Source organism: Myodes glareolus, chromosome 18 (assembly GCF_982192425.1).
Source record: "Myodes glareolus chromosome 18, mMyoGla1.1, whole genome shotgun sequence".
Lineage (NCBI taxonomy): Eukaryota > Metazoa > Chordata > Mammalia > Rodentia > Cricetidae > Myodes > Myodes glareolus.
In genome coordinates this window covers 67,994,358-68,016,132 of record NC_142043.1, presented here as the reverse complement: position 1 = coordinate 68,016,132, position 21,775 = coordinate 67,994,358, and the positions used below count along the sequence as shown (strand labels likewise).

Sequence of the window (21,775 nt, the reverse complement as noted above, 5' to 3'; positions counted from 1 at the left end):
CCTACCTGGGCATGCGTACCTCTGAAGGGCCGGAGTGAGAGACCTAAGATATCTTCTGTGGCAGAGGGCCAGGCAGGATGCCCAGTCTCGGCCTCTTCCCTGGTGCCGTTACAGTGCCCGTTTTCACACTTAACTGCAGATCCTGGCGTCTCCCCAGCTTTACTACACAACAGGAAGCCTGTGAATCCTTACTGGGCTTGCAGACCTCAGGCTGCAAGGGCCTACATTCCCTCTGCTCAGGCAGACAGGGCAGGCCTCCCTGATGGAGCCGATGAGTCAATTCCAAACTGGAAGAGTGGAGAAACTGGACAGCTTTATTGATGAAGGTCAGGTACGTGGGCGGGACAAGACCCGTGCCCAGGCTTTATGTTTCTCCTCTGGCCTTGTGGGTGCAAACTTCTCCTGGAGTTTCTTCCACACGCTCTTATCCATCTCCTGAAACTCTTCCAGGGTGTCTGCACAGGGAGAGACACGACGCTGACATCACAGGGCTATCCCCAGAAGAGCACGCTTTGCTTTCCATGTGCCCCAGACACTGGGTCCATATGGTGAAAAGCCGTGCTCAATGGTTACAACGAAACACACTGGTGATGGGGCAGACCCACGAGGGCTCCCTGACCTCCCCTCAGCACCACAGATGTGTACTTCCTCACCCCCTCCACATAACCTGCAAAGAAATGGCCCCAACTCTCTCCTCAAGTTGGGCCCACTCTAATGTCTACACCAGCTATAGGCACCGAGGTAGAGGGAGACAAACCCCTGGTTTCTGGATGCTGCCAGACTCAGCAGCTGGAGGGGGAAGATGGATGCCTCCCTCCCACCCCCAATTCCTGAACCCTTGCAACCTTGAGTTCAACTGCAAAACTAGGACAAGACCACAGACCTCCCAAGCTGGGTTTGTGCAGTCACGGCGGTGACACTGGGGAAAGCCGTCCCTTCACAGTGGCAGCAGTGTGTGCACATACGTGCACATTTGCATGCAGAGAGCCATATTTAAGAATCACACACATGAGCCAGGTAGTTGTAATCCTAGCACTCAGAGGCAGAAGCAGGAGGATCTCTGGAAGTTTGAGGCTAGCCTTGTCTACACAGTGAGTTCCAGGACAGTTAGGGCTACATAGAGAAACCCTGTTTGGACCCTGCCCCTCACCACTACCCCAACGCACACATGATCTAAGCAGTTCTTCCCTGAGCTAACAGGCTGGGCTTGGTGGTATTTCTCAGGGTGGTCCCGTACACTACAGGGCAGCCGACAGCACTCTGGCCTCTACCACCAAGGCAGCATGGCTCTCACCCCACCAACTGTGACAACCACAAGTATCTCCAGACATGGCTTGTATTTGTGGGGCACAGAACGGCTCCTAGTAGAGAGCTAGTAGCCCAAGAACTCTCCTGAGCTGAGAGCCCATGACATCTCATTTTATAATTCACAGATATTAAACTCAGACACTATCATGGTACTGCTTAGCTTTCAGAGATTTAATTTTAACAAAGGTACTGGCTTGAATTACTGCTTATGGGCAGTGGCTCCACACTAGCTTGGGGCACTGTATGGCAGCCACCAGCACAACCTCCTATTCTGTGACTTTTACAAAGTATAACGCTGGGGTCCCTGTCCTCTTACACACTGCAGGCCTGGCTGGTCCTGTGTGTGTGTGGAGGCGGTACTGTTCAGGTGGCACTGGCTCCATAGCAGCAACAAAAACACGAGGCCTGCTGTGTGCACACTGTTGGAGTTTCCTGGGCTGACCTAACGAGAAGCCAGGTCTGCAGTCACCACGCTGCCCACCACCCACACAATGGCTTCCTGAGGTCTGGCAGAAGGGACAAGCGCAAGATAGCGGGCGAGTCCACAGTCAGCTCATTCTCAGGATCCCTCACTGCTGGCGATGGCATGCGAGTACAGAGATGCCGGCCACACAGCAAAGCTGCTCTCCTGAGACACAGCAGACGATATGGGGTCCCATCTGCTCAGAAGGATAAGAATTCTAGAAGGTCAAACCTCCACTGCCAAAAGGAAGGAGAAATTTCTAGAGTACCAGCCAGCCAATGTTTCAGGGCCATGCCCTCCCAGAAAAGGTTAGCCTATTTTTATAGACAATATCCTTGGCAGTAAAAATAGCAATTTTCCAGTACCTACCTGCTCCAACTCTGCCCCCACCCCCGCTACCCCATTCAGTGACAATGGAAATGGGGAAGTAGGGAGGGGCTGACTGGCAGGGACTTCCTTCCTACCAACTGGGTTCTAGTCATGACTCCTAAACAGACCTCGTTAGACGCATATCGAACCTGCAGACCACATCTCCTGGGACAGATAACTCACAGGCGGATATCCCCACACTCATTTACTGAATGGTTTTTTGTTTTAATTAAAAGCCTCATTGTTTATAAAGCCCTCTTAGGACCATAAAAATAAAATTATTTTCCTTCCATTCTGATTCCAATGACTTCCATTTGGCAAATATGTAGTCCCTTGTTCCCAGGCACCAGCCTTGAATTAAAAGCACTAAAGATGATTTTCTCTTCTGAGTAATGCCTTTGACCTTTTCCGTATCCTGTGGCTTAAACACAGCTTCAGGGTTTTCTCTGAGCTGCTCCTCAGGGTGCTCATCATGCACAGCTGTCTTATTAGGCAGTCCTCCTAAGTCTTCCCGCCACAGCAAGCCGACCAGGGAGGGTGCTCATGCCTCCTACCTGTGGACAGGATCAGCTTGTATTCTTCCACGGACAGGCCACTGAAGCTGGTTTCTCTGGGGCGAGGGTACTGGCACAGGGGCAAGAGAGAGGGACATATTAGTTCTGCAGGACACTGGCCTTGCTCTGACTGGCACCAGAGGCCAGAGACCTGATGATGCGAGGGGCAGCACCACCTGGAGGCCAGGAGTCTGCATTTCTAGCTGCTAGCTCCCAGGTGACACCCACAGTGGGTGGTAGGTGGCATCTGGAAGGGCTCCCTTCTGCACAGGCTCTTCCATTTGGCCATGTCTATTTGTGGAGCTGCTGAACATAATTTTTCCAGTCTGGAAAACTATGCTACATGCATTCTGACAGTCATCATGTCAAGGCTGAGGAGGAGGAGCAGAGCCTGGTGTGACAGGACTGTTCCAGTACTCCATCTTTATCAGCGTGTGACATCAGTTCAACCACCGAGTGGGAAATACAAACAGGAGCACACAGAAGTTGTGGCTTTTATTCAGCAAACCTTTAAAGGCCTCTGCCGGGCACCACTGTTGGCGTAGCTGAAAGTACTGGTTACACTTGAACCACAAGCTACAAAAACACTGTATAATCAGCTCTCCCATCGGAGGCTGAGAGCAAGGCCCGTGCCCACTCACCTTGTGTTTATAGTAGTTTGAATGCAGTCGTGCTAAGCTTTCGTACATCTGATCACAGGCCTCAGGTTCTGCCACCTGAAAGACAGCGTACCCTGAGAGAAGTGAGCGGAGGAGGTGCCCCCCACATTGCACCACACCTCGAGGGAGGGTTGTGTGTAATAATGCATTCAGAGGAGGGCACAGGAGCCCCAGCTCTGTGGGAAGCAAACCTCCCTCCAGCTTCTGCTATGAGAAGCCACCTTAGTGGCTGAAAAGCCCCCACCTCACTCGCCCCCACCCTGCAGGATCCCTGACCCTCAACAAGCAAACAACAAGCGTTCAGCAGCTCTGCACCCTGGGAACCACCATGCCAGCTGCAGGCTGCAAAGGGCATGCTGGGGGCAGTATGGGCTCCAGGGATCCCAGAAGTTCAAGATATGGCAGGGAAGAACAGTCCTCCGGCTGGAAGGGACCATGTAAATGAGGAGAAGACACAGGGTGTTGTCATGGAGGCTGCAGACAGGAGCGCCGGGGTCTACCTGAGGCTCAGGACCATGAGAGAAAGACAGCTTTGTGAAATGAGATCAGCATGAAGTGGATTAAATGTTCTGATGAACAAACGAGACCCCTAGCACTTTTCTTCTCTAAGCAAGGAGCTGTTAAGACCGCAAGGGGGAAAGGCAGATGCAGGGCACAGCTGCAGCCCCAGCACTGGAGCAAGGGAGGGTGTGAGGTCGGCCTGGGCTACGTAGAGAGCTCCAGCCGACCCTGGCCTGTAGAGGAGACACTGTCTCCAGAGGAAAAGGAGGCCATGTTGCGAAACAGGTGAACCAAGCAGGACCAAGGCAGACGCCAGCTGTGTGCAGCCAGAGCTGGCCCAGAGCAGAGAGGGGAACAGCCCATGCCCGTTCTGCACGGTCAATGAGGGAGGCAGGCCTCTGCTAGAAGATGGGTCTTCTGCCTTTCAGACCTCCCATCTTTAACCCTTCCTTTTCTCCACCCTTGCCATTTGTCTGTGCACCTCGTTACACTTCTCTGCCAGGAATTCTAAACGCTCCAGAACAAAACTCCTTTATAGTTCCCCAGAATTCAAATGATGGCTTTTTTTTTCTGACTTAAATCCTTTCTTGCAGAGCAAGCATATAAATAAATAAATCAGGAGTTAAGCACTTCAGCGAGGCAGCCCTCTTCTGCCTGTGTCAGATGAGGCCCAGCTTGCAGCCGATGCAGCACCAGACCTGTTTCCCTTGCTACCAGAAGTAGTCCCTGCCAAGGTCGGCAAGGATGGCCACCCGAGAGAGGGCTGAAAGCTGATAGAGACAGGGGTCAGCTATGTGACAAAGACATTAATCACAGGACACAAAACAGGAAGAAATGTGGGGTTGGCATCTCCCTGGGCAGTTCTCCCGACAAGGGCTAACAGGAGATCAGCAGCCATGCTCTCCGGGAGGGGGCACTCATGCCCTGATGCTTCTTAGGGTGTGGAGTGCAGACAGGGTCTCTAGTTCTGGGTGTCCTGGAACTCATTATGGAGAATCAGGTTGACAGTGAGGTCACAGAGCTGCTCCTGCCTCTGCCTTCTGAATGCCAGGATCAGCGCTGTGAGGCCTCACGACCGCTGGCACGCTGCTGCTTGAGTAGGTGTGGGTAACAGACAGAGTAACTCAGAGGACAGAAGAACACAGCACACAAACCACAAGCTCTGGGCCGCGGATACAGAATGAAACCCTGTCTCCCGTGTCAGGGTTAGGGAGACGGCTCTGTTGGTGAACTGCTCACCAACAAACACGAGCATGCAGGTCCCATCCCCAGAACTGTGTAAACGTGGGCACGGAAGCACACACTCATAATTAACCACAGCGCTCGGCCGATGGGGACATGTGCATCCTTGGGGCTCACTGGCTGGCCTACTTAGCCTACTCAGAGAGTTCCAGGGCAGAGAGAATTTCCCTCAAAATAAGTAAGCAGAGATGTTGCACAAATAATAAAAACCCAGGCACAGATATTGGGGTTCAAGCTGAAGATCAGAAAAGCAAAGCAGCCAACCACTAGAGAGACCTTGCACCTCTACCAAATCTTCAGACCGAAAGGGAGAGGTCCTGTCTGCAGAGTCCTCAGACTCCACGCTCCAGTGAGTTCCCATCTCTTCCCCTTTATATTCCTCTCTCCTCCCAGACATATTGCTCCTGTCTCCACCTCCCTGGTGGTGCCCAACATGGGAGAAAAGGGAGAAAGAAAAAGGTAGACAGTATTGGAGGAAAGACACCAGAAGCTGTCTTCTGACCTCCTCATGTCCATGTGCAATGTGCACACGTGTGCACACGTGCACACACACACGCAGCCGCACACTCACAGACAACACTCACACAATATCTAAATTCCAATAGAAAAGGTCATTCCCTCTGCCTGTGCTCTCCACACCTGTGCTGCCTGCCTGCGTACAAACCCCACCCCTACACAGGCATCTGCATGCATGGCCTTAGAGTTAGCAGGGGCCTCTGTGGCTGCAGAACACTGAGGGTAGCTGCCCTGGCGAGATCCTGGCACCACTGTTAACTAGCTGTAAGATGCTGGGCAAGCCACCTACCTCTGCCCATTCACTTGAAGAAAACTGCCACATTCCTTTCCCACTCCCTGCTACACCCATTCTTGCGAACATCTGGTCGTTCACAAGGCCCTCTCATCACACTTGGCATGTGCTTCTTGGGATCCAGATGTTCTCGTGACATCTTGCAGGACAACTGACACTGGTGCAATACTATTTTCTAATAATCCGTGCAAGCACCCCAGTCCTGGCCACTGTCTGGGGAAACTCACAGGGCAGAGGACCACCTCTGCGGTCCACTGTCCTGTGCCAATCACCTTTCACCCTGAGCCTCACCCTGTCTCTATCTTCCGTGTATTGCCACCTTTTTAAAATTTTTTTGGTTTCTTTGAGACAGGGACTTTCTCTGTGTAACAGCCTCACTGTCCTGGAACTAGCTCTGTAGACCAGGCTGGCCTTGAACACAAAGATCTACTCCCCTTTGGCTCTCAGGTGCTGGGATTAAGGGTGTGCACCACCACCGCCCACCGCCCAGCTATACTGCCACTTTTTAGGTATACTGGTGAACTTGACTTTAAAGGATATGATAATAGCCCCTCCCACCAAGGGTCATATGAGGGGTGACATGGCAGCTCCTGGCCTGGAACTTCAGGGAATGGGGCCAGTGTGCTTTAGGATTATTAGCACAGAACTGGAAGGACCAAGGAGTGCGTCCAAGTGGCCAGCACATCCGGCAGGAGTTTGACTGGGGATGGGGGTAAGAGGGTAAGAACCACAGAGGCTTTACCCGGTCAGAGTGGACACGGCTGGTACTAAGCATCCGTGGACAGGGAAGGGGGATCGGCCAAAGGCTGTTCTCACGGCTGCTCATCTGCATGCGCCCCTCCCACCACCAGGTTGCCTTCCCAGTGCCCAACAGGGACAGCCTGCACTTGGCCTCCTTCCCAGGCCTCTCCTGGGCAAACACAGACTCCAACCAGACCTGAGCTCCTGTTAGTCTCCCCACAGAGGCTGCCCTGCTCCTCCATGACCTCCTGCAACCAGGGAGTCTCATCCTGTCTTCAGCTCACTCGCTCTGACAGCAGCAGCATGGGCAGCTGGAGCGCAGAGGACAGGGCCTCGAGCAGAGATGAAGTGACCCTGGGAACCTTTGTCGCCTCAGTGCCCTTTGTCACTCAGTGTTCACGTTTTGGAGCCAGGGATGGTGGCACAAGTCTGTAATCTCAGAACTCGGGAGGTAGGAGGATGGGGAGTTCAAGGCCATCCTGGGGCTCTAGTAAACACACTACAAAATTGCCTGTCATCTAATTTCCCACTAGGTCAGGTGCGCACAATTACAGAAGACTGTACAACCCTAATGGGGGTGGTGGGAGTCTGCAATATGCTAATATGTCTAACAAAGCCTTATTGACTAAGGAGAGACAGCAAGAACACGGCCCATTCCAGGATCCATATTACAGCCAACTCTGGCCCAGCAATTAAAATCTAGTTCTGATTGCTACTTATCAGCTATCAACAGGATCCCCGCCTCAATCCCGAAGCCTCGTCGCACACCCACCTGTACCTTAGGCTCCAGTCTCAGATTCCAGCACAAACACCCCGGAACCCCAGTATTTCTCATGAGATGTCCTTGGGGTTTTAGGAAAGACTCCTACACACAAAGCTTTAAATTACCTGGATTTTGCATTTGCACCTAATGAGATTATGGACATTTTGGGACAAAGAGCTGCACACGGGCGTTATGAAAAATTCAAGGCTGTTCCCTGAACACGAATGAAATGAAGGCTCCGAAGCAAGCGCCCTTTACCGCCCCATCGCTCCCTCTGCATCTCCCTGCTCAGCCGTCAGTAAATTTCTCTTTACCATATTAAACTTTTATACATACAAATCTACACCAGTGCCGTAGGCACTGATTTCAATTTTCAAAATTGAATTTTGGGTGGTGACAGCAATTTGTACAGCGGCCCCTATTCCAGCCCCACACGGGAGCACAAGCACATTGGGGAGGGTGCGCAGGCTGCTCTGCTAATTAAGGTCGGGCTGGCTCTGCTCCAGGAGGCTCTGTGAAAGGTTTCCTGACTCTGAAATGAACTTCTGACATGAAAGATGTGTCGCGGAGCACATTCCTGTCAATGCAATTAGACGGCCACTTCCTGAGCACCTACTACGGAGAGCACGCTGCTAGGGCTGCTAGGGACTAGACTGTGAGGGGTGGAAAGCGGCAGGAGGCTGGTGGCAGAGGCAGGAAGAGCAGCACTGCGGACTGAAGAGGACAGGTGTGGCGGTGAGGATGGAGTGCCACACAGGCCCAGAGCAGACAGACACAGTCCTTAGTCCAAGCCTGAGTAGCACGCCATCGATGGGAGGAGAGCTGAGAGAGGGTGGGGACAAGCTGTTTCAGGACAGAGGGCTCCAGTGGCCAGGGGCCACCAGACCACTGGCAAGCTGGGTTCAGGTTTTTGATGTGGACTACAGCAGTTCAAAGTCACCAAGGTCTCAAAGATTAATAAAGATGTAAGCTTTGAAGGCAAAGTAAGGGTCTGTGAGGGTAGGGTGCTGAGCCTGCAACCGTGCTTGGTGTTGAGGCTGGGAAGCCAGGCTGGACCTGGGTACCAATGGCTGGCAGGCACTGAAGGCTCCGAGTTCCCACCAATGCCCAGGAGGCAGCAGGCAGGTTTTGGAAGCAGCCTTTCACCTCTGAGAGGGAACAGCCACACCTCTGATTATGTGTGTGAATGCACATGCACAAGCATGCATGTGCACACACACGTGCGCACCAGTGCAACTCTCTGCCCCAAACACTCTGATCTGACTCTCAATGAGGGGAGTAAAGACAATGAATGACTTCACCGTCCTTCCTTCCGTCCTGGAGCTCGCTCTGCTCACAACTCATCTCTGTAGCGCCTCCGAGTCACAAAGAGCACAATCTGTCCTTAGGCCACATTGCTAAAGCCTGATACACACCAACACCACCAAGATGCCCTCTCTGTGGTCGCCATGTGTCAGGCAGCTGGGTAACAGGCTGCCTGCCCCAATGAGGTGTTGAGGATCAGGCCTCGGATTCCCCTCAAGAAGGAGCCGGGGCTGTTTTCTCTGCTAGAAACCCAGCAAAGCCTGACATCTTTCCCTGGGCCCCACCTAACCCTTCACACAACACACTGTCACAGCCTGTGCCAGAAAGACGACAGCATCTCCAGTCTTCCCAGAGCTGGCCTGAGCCACCCGCACCCAAAGAGACCTGCTCTGTGCCTGCAGTTAAGTCAATCAGCACAGCTGTTTGCTCCGCCCCCACACTGAGACTCTTCTGTGAGGCTCTGGGTGCTGCAGGGAATGAGAACTCCTTTAAGGAAACTACTCAAAGCACACAAGACCCACAACCATGAGCTTCAAAAGGGAACAGGAGGCAGGGTGGTAGAGGTGTTCCTTGTGTTCCGGCTCCCCACTGCCATCTCCCCTCCTGGTGGGTTTAGGGTGGGCTGAGAGAAGCCCTGAAGGGCAATCTCAGAGGCTTACACAGAGGCAGAGGGTTTGTGCTCAGGTTTGAAGTCAGAAGTATTAATTGGCCTTTCTGCGCTGGCGTCCCACCGAGTACCACCTTTCTTCTTGTTTCACTGGAGAGGTAGATCAGGCAAAGGAGACAAGTGGGCCTGAGGCGTTTAATTCTTTGCTCCAACAAAGAATGGGAGGGAAGGAGGGACTGGATGCTCATAGAAAAACTTAACAAGGGGTCTCTCCAAAGGACTAACAACGGGGGACCTGCCGACACCTGGGAGCCACACAGTCCAGGGCACATGGCTGGCCTGTTTTTTACTTATCTCTTACTGTCAAGGAACCTGGGTCAGTGGTTTTACTTTTCAGATTTGATTTCAATATCTGTAAGAATCAGGACAGTAATGGCTACTTCACTTGGTGGCACAAGGGATAAAATCAGATGAGCTGTGCCAAGTGCTCTATGCACCTTTTATAGCCCTTGTTAGACCACAGGAAGCCAGAAGGTCAAGAAGATGCCAGCTGCTCGACACAGCAGCCTCCACCTCCTCCAGTTCCACTTTCTGGACAAGTGACAGAAAGGTGGGGGACACAGCAATCAGCCACCCCCGGGGTCTCATCCCACCTTCTGCTGTCGGTTTAATGAAGCGTCTCTGAGAACCACCTTTCTTTCTCAAGGTCTTTTAAAAGTGATCCGGGGGAGGTGTTGGGAGTGACTCACTCACTGTTTGCTGTCCCAGCCAAGGGCTGCTCCCTCCAAAGATTATCACCAAGATTTACTAAGCCCAGGCAGGCTCAATTTCAGGTGACATCAGGATGAGCTACGACAAAGGTCCTGAGTAATGTGTCCACTGCCACCATGACTCCTACTTTGCTCTACCAAGAACACATCCATCAGCGTTGCAGAACCGTTGGCGAAGCCCTGACTTAGATCTGCAGTTATGACTTAAGTCTGTGTGGGCCTCAGCTCATCAGAACCTGTCCCTAGGAGAGGACAAAGGACGACAGCTCTCCCCTCCCTGCTGGCTGAATTATGCTAACAATCAAGCAGGCGAGTGTCAGCCTCTCCCCCTGGACATTCAACCTCTGGCTGTCCAACTCTAAGCTGCCTGCAGTTGAGCAGGTCTTACCTGGGGCAGCAATGCCTGGGACTCCACACACAGAAAGTCAAACCACGGAGTCTGTCACGAGAGTCAGCCCTCTCACCCTGGCGCTTCTTCTAGCGACTTCTACACGTGCCACCGGACTGCAGATGACCAGCCTCACAAACCACAGCCAATCACTTGTTCATTCAGATGCTCACCGGACGCTTTTGTGAGCCAAGAAGCACGGTGGAGGAGTGGGGGTGGGGCTGCACCTCTGGTCTCAGGCTCACACTATAAGTTAGGAGCACAGCCCTGGAAAGCCCCTGGGGCCTGCCTCGAGAGCTGCATGACACGGGGCAGTGCAGACCACTAGGCTCTGTGTGGATCCTGAGGACAGCAACCTCTCCTGACTCCCACAAGTCCTGGGCCAGACGTTCCAAACAGCAATCTTGTCATGCGGTTGCCAGTGGCACATCTCACTCTGAGGTGGGCTGGTTCAGCCAGACTGGAATGAGCTGCAGTGTCCCCCGGGTTCCTGCTTTGGCAGGTCACGGTCTGGTTTCACAGGTCATCTGTGTGTCCAGTATGTGTGCTGGGCACCTCACTTGACACCTCTGACCTCTTGCCTAAGCCCCACGCTCACATAACCTCCTGCCTGCTTGACATTTCCACTTGGAAGCCAGTCTACTTGGCATCGCAAGCTTACAGCATCTACCATCAAACGTGCGATGTTCTTCCCACACCCCACCTGTTCCTCATCTCGTCTTTCCCATTTGAGTAAATGGCACCCAGCTGCTCACGCCAAAAAAAGAAAAGGGAGAGAATCTAGGTGCTGTCCTTGGTTCCTCTTCCCTTTTACCCCACATCCAGCACGTCCATGCTGTTAGTGACTTGCTCGCTACAAACTATTTCCAGTTACTTCCACCTCCTGCGCAGCCACCCTTATCCAAACCACCAGCATCTCTTCCTGGGTACACAGCAGGCTTCTCTGCAGCTCCTTCTTTCTCTTGCCCTCTATAACCCATTAGAGGGGTTATAAAATGAGGCCATGTCAGACCCCTGACTAAATGCCTCCAGTGGTTTCTCACTGGCCTTACGGTAAGATCCGACTCCTCATCAGAGCCTTTAAGACTGAATGGGAGGACGGGAAAGGTGCCTGGGCAGCTAAAAAAGAACCCAGGTTCAATTCCTAATATCCACGTGGTGGCTCACAACCAACAGAAACCAGTTCCAGGGAATCCACCGCCCTCTTCTGGTCTCTGTTGGCACTGCACCAACGTGGTGCACAGGCACACGTGTAGGTAAAACACCTGAACACATTTAAAACAAAAACACTGTATGGTGCCCAGCTCCTGTCCTTCTTCAGTGAGTGGTCGTGGACACGCCTCCACTGGCTTGCTTTCTTTTCTCTATGGTGCCAGTCTGATTTCCTAGGCAGTACCTAGACGCCCTTCCCAAAGTGGGGTGTTGGCAGTCTTCATGCCTTGAGCCTCACCTACGTCCCAGGAACACTACAATGTGACATTTACTGCGATCAGGACTGTCTTATGTTTCTACTTGTTCCTTGTGTCTTGTCCACTTAAAGTCACGGGGGGCGGGGCTGGAGAGAGGGCTCAACGGTTAAGAGCAGAGGTTGCTCTTCCAGAGGTCCTGAGTTCAATTCCCAGTAACCAAATGGTGGCTCACAGTCATTTGTAATGAGATCTGGTGCCCTCTTCTGGCGGGAAGGCATACATGCAGGCAGAAAGCTGTACATGTAATAAATCCAAAAAAATCTTACAAAAGCCACATGGGGCAAGACCTCGTCTAATTCACTGCGGTCTCCCTGGAACCTTACTACGTTTGTGGCACATGACTGTACTTGATAAGGGAACCTATGCAGGGGAGGCCTACTACTCCCACGAGGGACTTGAGTGGAAGGCCCAAACCTGCTGCAGTTTTACGGGGGCAAGTGGCAGAACTGTTTGGCCGGAGTCCTGCTGGGGTTTTTTGGGGGCAGGCTCGGCTCGCAAACACATTAACAGGGTTACAGAAGAACCAACCCCGCCTTAGAATTTGATTCTTTAGTGGCATCTGGACCTCAGGGGAGCTTCGCCGGCCACTGTACGGTGCAGACAAAGGAGAAAACGGAACCGCAGGCGTCGCACTCCGCAACTAGCTGGAACGTGGGCACATCGCACGTGCAGCCGGTCACGGCGCCGACGCATGCGCAGATCCCCCCGCCCCCCCTCCCGCTAAAACACCTCCAACCTCCCTCCCGCCGGTCACCTGGGTGTTCTCTCCCTCCCGAAAGGCCTGTGCTACCCGCTGCCGCAGGTAAGCGCCCAAGTCCCGGCCCCGTTTGGTCTCGTCCACTGGCCATTCCTCACAGAGCTTAAGGAAACGACGGTAGCGGAGAGCGGCCATCTTGGGCCCCGCTTGCCCCGCCCTTGGGGGGGAGGAGTCGGGGGCGCGTGCGGCGCGTGCGCAGTAAGGCGCGCTGGCTCCCCCCCCCCCCCCCTCCGGCGGACTTGCGCGGTTTCACCGTCGGCTCGCTGCCCTCCAGGCAGGGGCGCTGCTCACCTGTGAGTGCGAGCCTTGAGATCTTCAGTCCTGGAACTCGCCCAGCTCCCAGGGGCAAAGCAGACTCAGTGTACCCTGGGGACAGCTTTGCTTTTCAATGACTTTACAAGCTCGCGACTAAAAACGCTTCCCTCGAGACCTCTGCTGTTTTGCATAAGAGAAACATTTGCATGTAAATACTGGTTGTTACTGAAAGAAGATATGTTTGAACTTCACCTTTGGCAGGCACTTGTCGTCCACACACGCCTGCCCCACTCTCACACTTTGCTCCGTACTTGATTCTGCCACTTAGATCTCTGTTACAGTTTTTCAGCTACCATTGCTCTCTCTTCAGCCTCTCCAAAATAATCCTCGAGTCATGCATAGATCTCCTATGTAGTACCAGAAAGCTTGCTTCAGTCTGGAAAACATAAAAAAAAAAAAAAGATTTTTTTAAGTGTATTTTCTTTATTTTATTTTTATACGTGTGAGTGTGTATGTATCTGTGCATCCCATCTATGTGTGGGTTCTGGGAACCGAACCTGATTCTCTGCAAGATTCTCTGCAAGAGCAGCAAGTGCTCTTATAGCTGAGCCATCTCTCCAGCTCCAAGGATGATGATGAGGATTATTATTATTATTTTGGTTTGTCGAGACAGGGTTTCTCTGTCTAACAGCCCTGGCTGTCCTGGAGCTAGTAGCTCTGTAGACCAGGCTGGCCTCAAACTCACAGAGATCCACCTGCCTCTGCCTCCCAAGTGCTGGGATTAAAGGTGTGCGCCACTACTGCCCAACAAGGATGATTATTTTTATTGTGGCAAAAGATAACATAAAAATTACTATCTTTTAAATTTTTTATTGTATGTATATGAATGCCTGCCTATGTGTGTATGTACACCAAGAGCATGCCTGGCCAGAAAATAATATCAGATCCCTGGAACTGGAATCGTAGTACCGAGCACACGGGTTCTGGAAACTGAGCCAGGGTCCTCTGCAAGAACAGCAAATGCCCTTAACCACTGAGTCATGATGTGGGATTTTCGCCTGTATGCTGTGATTACCATTAATGAATAAAGGGAGGGGCAGAGCAGAGCTAGGTGGGGAGGATTGGACTAAATGCTGGGAGAAAGAAGGGTAGAGTCAAGAGAAGCTGTGGAGCCACTGCCAGAGACAGATACTGGAAACTTTACTTGGTAAGCCACAGCCTCGTGGAATACACAGATTAATGAAGATGACTTAAATTAATATGTAAGAGTTAGCCAATAAGAAGCTAGAGCTAATAGGCCAAGCAGTGATTTAATTAATATGGTTTCTGTGTGGTTATTTCGGTTCTGGGCAGCTGGGAACAAACTAGCAGCTTCCTCCAACAGAGTCATCTCTTCAATCCCAATTATACCATCTAAGCAACAGGGTGCTGGCTACGTGATCCAGGTTGGCCTTGACTTTGAGATCCTCTGGCCTCAGCCTCCCAGGATTATAGGCATGTATACCGCCACTGAAGTGCCTTTACCTGGTGAGCCATCTTGTTGGCCGACTCCCTCCCTCTTGTGTGTGTGTATGTGTGTGTATGGTTTTCCTTTTGAGACAGGGTTTCTCTGTGTACCCCTGGCTGTCCTAGAACTCACTCAGTAGATCAGGCTGGCCTCGAACTCACAGAGGTCTGTCTGTCTCTGCCTCACGAGTGCTGGGATTAAAGACATGTTCCACCACCATCTGTCTCCTCCTGATACTTTTAACAAGGAATTTCACATATTTTGTTTTGCACTTGGCTCCTAGACATTAGTGTTTACGGACTGACTGACTGACTGAATGAATGAATGAATGAATGAAACCACATCCCAACCTAGGTCTGTCAGACCCTGAGACCTCTCAGCGTTCACAACATAGGGAACAACATAGGAGGGCTGGAGGGAGGAACCCCTTGCTGTGTATGAGCAGGTAGAGGAAGGGAACCCACAGAAGGAGGCAGAGCAGCTCTAACTCCCCTGGCTCCCTGGCCTTTCTCAACCTGTACCTCAAGTGAAGCGAGAGACCATCCACTGCCGTCAAGTTACTCTTCCTACTGCCTGAGACAGGGCCTCCCTACCCCTGCCTCCCAGGTCAGCTGAGCCAGCCAAGTGCTCTTCAAAGTCCTACCTGGGGTGGGCCTTGCAGTTTCTAGCCCCGCCCTCAGTGCCTGGAACTGAGGAGTCAATGAACCAACTTTGCCCTTTGACCTCAATAAAGCCATCCAACTTTGTGGTTAGCCGGAGTGCTAAAATGACAGGGCTTGGAGCCTGATGGGGTGATAAGGGAACTTTTCTGGGGACCGTGACCAATGAGCACCTCAGCTTGGCATAGCGCCCCAGCTAAGGTGAGTTCTCTTTCAATAACTCCTCGCTCTGAACCTCACCCCTGGAGCTGTGGAAAAGTGTTCTCTGTTTAAACCACCCATCAACCCGTTCAGATTAAACCCCTCCCTCTGCCGCCTTCCCACTTCCGCCCAAGGCTTGCCTCCTATCACTGCCAAGCTGCCCGTGATCTTCCTCCCCCATTTCCCTTACAGCTGGTAATATTTCTTTCTGTGTGTTCCACAGCGCCGCCTAATACAGCCAAGCTCTGCTTAACGATGGGGAAAATGGGAAGAGCATTATCAGGAGATTTTGTCGTGAGAACATCAGAAATTGCACACTAAGACAGTGCAAACCTTCCTCCTATGTGGAACCATTCCTTTCTTTTCTTCCATGTTTTCATTTTGACTTTACCAGGGTATTCTCATCATGTCAGTATGGGTGTTCTGACTGCTTGAATATCTGTGCACCACATGTGTACCTGGTGGCGTCAGAAAGTTATAGATGGTTGTGAGCTACCCTGTGAGTGCTGGGGAATCAAATCCAATTCTCTGTGGGGTTTTTTGGTTTTGTTTTTGTCGAGGGGCAGGAGTTGAGAAAGGGTCTCTCTGGTTGTAGCCTTGGCTGTCCTGGAAATTGCTATATAGACTCAGCTGACTTTGAACTAACAGAGATTGTCTGCCTCTGCCTCCAGAGTGCTAGGATTAAAGGTGTGTACCACCAACGGGACTCCATCTCCCCAGTCCCTGTGTTTTTGCTAAATACCCCAGTCTGGCCTCAGATTTGAGAGCCCTCTGCTCTGCCTCTGCCTCCAAAGTGCAGCAAGTAGGCAGATGTTTGAGTTCAAGATCAGCCTGGTCTACAGAGTGAGTTCAGTTACACAGAGAAACCCTGTCTAGGAAAACTAAGATAAAAAGAACAGTCACGACAGACTATTAAGCAAACGCGGAAGTGTGGTGTTGGTGACAGCACAGGCCACACTGCCACGGACCGCAGGGGAAGCTGAAGGCCCCTCCCTTGCATTTCATGCAGTGTGAGGAGACGGGCAGCCGGGCAGTCGTCAAGCAAACCAGGACAACAGTAACAGCAGCGCTCTCTTCGTACTAACTTAGCGAGATGGGTGCGGTGGTTTGAATAAGAATGGGCCCCACAATAAAAATGGCTCATATTTTTGAATTTTAGTCACCAGGGCATGGAACTGTTTGAAAGGATTGTAAGTGTTAGGAGGCGTGGCCTTGTTGGAGTGGGTGTGGCCTTGTTGGAGGTTTTGAAAGCCCAAGCCAGGCCTAGGATCAGGTTGTAGACTCTCAGCTGCTCCTCCAGCACCATGTCTCCCTGTGTGCCACCATGCTCCCTGCCATGTGGGTACGGAATGGGCATTGTTGGGAGGGGCAGTTGTTGTTTGCATAGACCCCAGTCACGCCAGGGAACACCATCTGTGGATGGGTAAGGCAGGCTGCCAGGCAGAGGCACAGCAGAGACCTTGGGCAGCAACCAGTCCTGTGTGTTTTGTGGTTTTCATTGCTTGGAGCCTCAGCTTCCCTTTTTCCTTGGTTGCTTTGTAGGGGGCACGTATGGAAGTCACAGCCCTTCTAGCGGGGGGTCAGTTTTCTCTTCCCACCTGGGTGCTGGAGATCAAATGCAGTTCCTCGGGCTTGGCTGCAAGTGTCTTTGCCCACCATTCGAGAGGCCCCTCTTTCTTTATTTCTTGTTCTGAGGCAGGATCTCACGCAGCCCAGGTTGGCCTGGAAGTCATGACACTGTGATTCTCTTGGCTCCCCTCCTCGGTGCCGGGATCACAGCAGTGCCACCAGGTTTGATTTATTAGATTCTGCGCATCGAACCAGCACCTCCTGTATGCCAGCCACGCGCTCTGCTACCTGAGCTACGTCCTCAGCCCTTAAGCTCAAGTCTCTTTATTTTAAAAGCAAGAATTATTGGTTGATTCCCAGACTGGGAAGAGTGAGCGGGGAGAAGGGGGGCTCAAAGCCATTCTTAGCTACACAGTATGTTTGAGATCAGCATGGGCCAATAAATAAACAAATAAAGAGTGCCGGCGGTGCAGCTAAGTGGATGGAGCGCTCACCTATCATGTATGAGTCCCTGGTTCCATCTTCAACACCATATAAACTGAGCCTGGTGGCTTACAGCTGTAATTCCAGCATTTGGGAGGCAGAGGCAGGCTCATGATCTCTGTGAGTTCAAGGCCAGGCTGGTCCACATAGTACGTTCCAGGCCAGCCACAACTAGCTACATAGTGCTATCCTGTCTCAAAATAAGTAAATTAATAGACAAATAAACTCAACATAAATAGAGAAAATGGGAATACATGATAAATTAATGTAGCACCTGCCCACTCCAGTCTATGCATCAAACACTGCCACAGATTAAATGTCTAGTCTCCATGATGGTTCAAGTGCCACTATTACCTCATTTTTCCAGGGGTGGAAACTGAGGCACGGAGAGGCTAAGACTGGCCAGGGTCACCATCTGGGAAGTGGCAGAGTCCAGATTTGAACCCCTCCATCTTTGCAGAGGTGTAACTGTAAGCCACAGGCTTAGGCGATGCACCTGGCAGCATAGGCGGGTAGTGGGCTCTTATAGATCCTGTTCCAAGGGCCCCCAGGGTCCCCTTGACCTTGTCTTAGCTAAAACCCTTTCCCTTCCTCTCTGTGGGTGGTTTGAGCTAGATTCTGGGCTCAGTAGCTTGTCAATCACCCAGAGCCATTCTGGGCACATTAATGGGCACTGCCTGGAATGTAGCTCAGTGGTGCTGGCCTCGTGGGGAGTTGATGACCATTTTAACACCCACCTGCTGGCTGTCACTCTTTTCACAGCCAATGCAGCCTCAGGGCTCAGTGGAAAGCCCCACTGGGGCCACTCCTCCCCAGCCTTCTGGAATGGGTATTTGGGGAACCCTAATCGCTCTTTATAGAAACCAGGCATTAGCAAGGGAGGAAAGCTGTGAGCGGGAACGCAGCTTCCGATTCCAAGTTGTAATGATCCCAGTAATCTAGACATCGAATTGCACGTTTAAATCGTGTGAAAGTAAAAATATCGTTTTGTAATGCCGGTGTTAATAATGTAAACATTAAAAGGGAATTAAATGCTTAGCTGCAATTTCCTCTTTCAGCCTAACCCACTGAGGGGAGGATTGGCTCCAATACACAGACATGTTACCAGAGAAGGGGAGGGACCCTGCATAGGTATCGGAATAGTCACCTCATGTCCCCAAGGAAGATCTAGCTGACAGTGGGTGGCATCTTTAAACACGCTTGGGCGGTCCAGATAGGTTGGAGAGGCTGGGCATCTAGAGGTGCTACACTCTGCTGCTGAGATTGTTGTCACGTGTCCCAGGGATCTGCTGTCCCTGCTCCTCCACAGCAGCAGCCCCAACACATGTCACCATTTGCCTCATAGAACAGGTCACTCACTGTCTGGAAGCCCAGCACACAGTAGGTAGTCACTCACTGTCTGATAGCCTGGCACACAGTAGGTATGCACTCACTATCTGAAAGCCCGGCACACAGTAGGTAGGCGCTCACTGTCTGGAAGCCCAGCACACAGTAGGTAGGCGCTCACTGTCTGGAAGCCCAGCACACAGTAGATATGCACTCACTGGAGCTGTACCTGCCCTGACTTGAAAGAGTACAGGTACCAGAGGTAGCAGAGTTCCTGGCTGGAGTTGCAGGCAGTTGTGAGCCATCAATATGGGTACTAGTAACCGAACCCAGGTCCTCTACAACACACACACACACACACACACACACACACACACACACACAGAGAGAGAGAGAGAGAGAGAGAGAGAGAGAGAGACAAACAGACACCTACAGACACACACACGCACATACGCACAGTTTCTATTCTAGAGTGACACTCCACTTTTCCCTTTGGCAGTCACAGTTCAAACCATTTACCCCACGATGGGAATTTCCCGGAGACTGAAGCCCAGCACAAGTTGGAGGGGGAGCACGTCTCCCCAGAAAGACTTCACAGAATCCTGACAGCTTGTCAGATCACCTCGTAGGAGAGACTGAAGCTGAGACCATTACGGGTCAGTGATGGGCAGGACCACCACAGTGACCACGGTGACCGAGATTGCTGGGTTCGCATTCTCCCAGGCCTCTGTTTACAGCTAAACCTCCAGTCAGGACCCCAAAAGATAAACGTGGGGTGGGGAGCCCATTGGGCCTCTTTATTTGCTCCTCTTCCCAATGTGGGCATTTCTTGCTTTTCGGTGCACGTGTCTGTTTAACCGACCTGTTGAGGACTGGTGACAGAATGCGGGACCTAAGCTCCGCAGGGCCCAGGTTCTGCTCCCAGCAACTGTGATAATGAAGCATGTGGAGCAAATGGGACGGAAGAGAAAACCAGACTGTGGCCGGCCCCCTACGACGCTGTTCTGAGGGAGGCTCCTTGGGAATCGGGAGGAGGAGGACTATTGAGTTTGTTCTTAGGTAGGCTCTCGAACTTTCTCCTCATTTCCGGACAGCTTAGCCATGGAGGAAGGGGTGAGAGGTGCAGAGCAGCCAGGAGGAGGCTGGGGTCTGGTGGGAGCTCACTCAGCAATCCCAGTGCAGCCCTCCTGCCCCTCCCTCCCTTCTAGTTCTTGGCACCTAAGTGCTCTTTTCGGCTCTCTTTCTCTCATCTTCTGCTTTATGTATCTGGCCACCGAGGGCGCAGATTTAAATTCAAAGGAAGATGTTTAGATCATTGTGAGGAGCGGTTGATGAGCTAGCTGTCTTGCCGGGACATTCCTTTCACTAGCCTGCAGCCTGCCCTTCCCTGAGTAGCCTAGGAGCCTCGGCAGCCAGGAAGAGAGATGAGGCTGCCAGAGCCGTGCCCAGAGGCCCAGGGCTCTCTGACAACACCGCATTATGAAAAAGCTGTAATGGCACTCCGCTCCTCCACCTCCTCTTTAATCACCCGGGGGACAGCAGAGGGACAGAGCTGGAGATGTATCTCTGAGAATACCCTGCTCCTTGTCGGCAGAGGGGTGGGGAGGGGGGGAGAAGCAGGTTGCTGTGTGAGTTGGGGTGACCTAGGTTTGCCCTTTGGGGCAAAGTTTGATCCTCTGTGCAGAAACAGCCCTGCCTGCTTTAAAGGGATCCTCTGGGTTAGAGAAGCAGGGGTGGGGCCACTGAGCCCTCCCCGGGGGTGCCAAGACTCCCTCCTGTTTCTACCAGGCAGTTGTAAACACTGCTGTCCTCAATTCTGCAATTCTGCAAATCCTTAGGGTCTCAGGGGATACTAGAGTGTGTAGGCTAGAGGAAGTTAACTAGAGGAACCCCACCAGCCATGCTGGATTAACACCTCCTTTCCCCCCCCCCCACCCCTGAGACAGGGTTTCTCTGTGTAGCTTTGGAGCCTCTCCTGAAAGCCACTCTGTAGACCAGGCTGGGGTTGACACTTTCTAGTTAGCATGGCTGCTTGGGGGTCACCCACACTCTCCATAGTGAGCCCAATAAACTCTTGGGTTCCCAGGGTGAACTCTGGTGGCATCCTGCCTTGGTTTGCAGCCGGGACCCTACAGGTTTGGGCCTCCCAGGAGAGGTATTCCTGCAATGCTGTTCATGTCACCTATCTTTGGGACCTCGTTAGGATCTCATAGATGACTGAGGTCGGCAGCCTACTGTGTGTGAGGATTTAGCTAGAGGAAGCCTAGTCAGAAGCTGCCCGGAGGGAGCGCAGGCCCCGCCTCCCCTCATGCCCTGCTTACCCTCCTTCTTCATCTCCTCATGTCAGGTATTATATCGACATGACGGTAATGGAGAGGGAGGCCATTGTAAAGACAGGCTGGGCTCTCATCAAAACCATTTCTTCTTTGGATAAGTTTCCTCATAAATAGAAATTTATTGCTCATAATTCTAGAAGCTGGATCAAAGTGCTATCAGATTCTGTCTGGCGAAATCGGTTCTTCATAAATGATGCTGTGTGTGCTCCCAGGGAGGAGGGCAAGTAAGCCCCTCTAGGCTGGTTTTCAGTGCATGGTGTAGCCAAGGATGACCGAAAACTTCTCATCCAAATGCTGAGGTTATAGGCACACCGCCAGCCTTTTCGTGCCAGTGTGTGTGCATGATGGGGAGCGTGCCACGAGGCACGGGGAGGTCAAAGGCAAACTCTCTCCTTCCAATTTAACTCACCAGGCTTGCATGGTGAGCACCTTTACCCATGGAGCCGTCCCACCAGGGCCTCCCCCACAGTCCTGCTCCTGCCCTTTAAAGGGGCACTGATCATTTACTAAAGGCCCCACCTTTGAGAATCGTGGCACTGGGGAGTGCATCCCAGCCAGTGAGTATGGAGAGAAGACTTGCAGACCAAAGCATCCTTCAGAAGAATATGAATAAGAAATGAAAAAGAAGAAATCACAGACCAGGAAAGAGAGGAGGAAGAGGTGTGGTGTGGGGGGAGAACAGAGGAAAAATACAAGTTGGAAAACCTTGATGGAGAAGTCAGGGCAGACTTCTGA

The 21,775-nt window shown here is 52.1% G+C and overlaps 1 protein-coding gene across 1 annotated transcript; it reads right to left on the bottom strand.

Annotated features, from left to right (window-relative positions):
- Window positions 1-293: 293 nt before the first annotated feature.
- On the bottom strand, window positions 294-12,876 carry Uqcc2 (ubiquinol-cytochrome c reductase complex assembly factor 2). The gene is made up of 4 exons (XM_087898405.1): window positions 12,702-12,876; window positions 3,336-3,410; window positions 2,695-2,764; window positions 294-455 (listed from the first exon to the last, which is right to left on the bottom strand). Exons 1-4 carry the CDS (start codon window positions 12,837-12,839, stop codon window positions 328-330), a joined length of 411 nt encoding a protein of 136 aa, XP_087754531.1. The 5' UTR covers window positions 12,840-12,876; the 3' UTR covers window positions 294-327.
- Between the last annotated feature and the right edge of the window lie 8,899 nt (window positions 12,877-21,775).

What these genes read in the sequence shown, in the direction of transcription:
- Uqcc2 (XM_087898405.1), bottom strand. Translation starts at nt 12,839, where the DNA reads ATGGCCGCTCTCCGCTACCGTCGTTTCCTTAAGCTCTGTGAGGAATGG. An exon ending in GGGAGGGAGAGAACACCCAG is followed by an intron (nt 3,411 to 12,701) that starts GTGACCGGCGGG and finishes GCTGTCTTTCAG; the next exon opens with GTGGCAGAACCTGAGGCCTG. An exon ending in CAAGCTGATCCTGTCCACAG is followed by an intron (nt 456 to 2,694) that starts GTAGGAGGCATG and finishes CTCCCTGTGCAG; the next exon opens with ACACCCTGGAAGAGTTTCAG.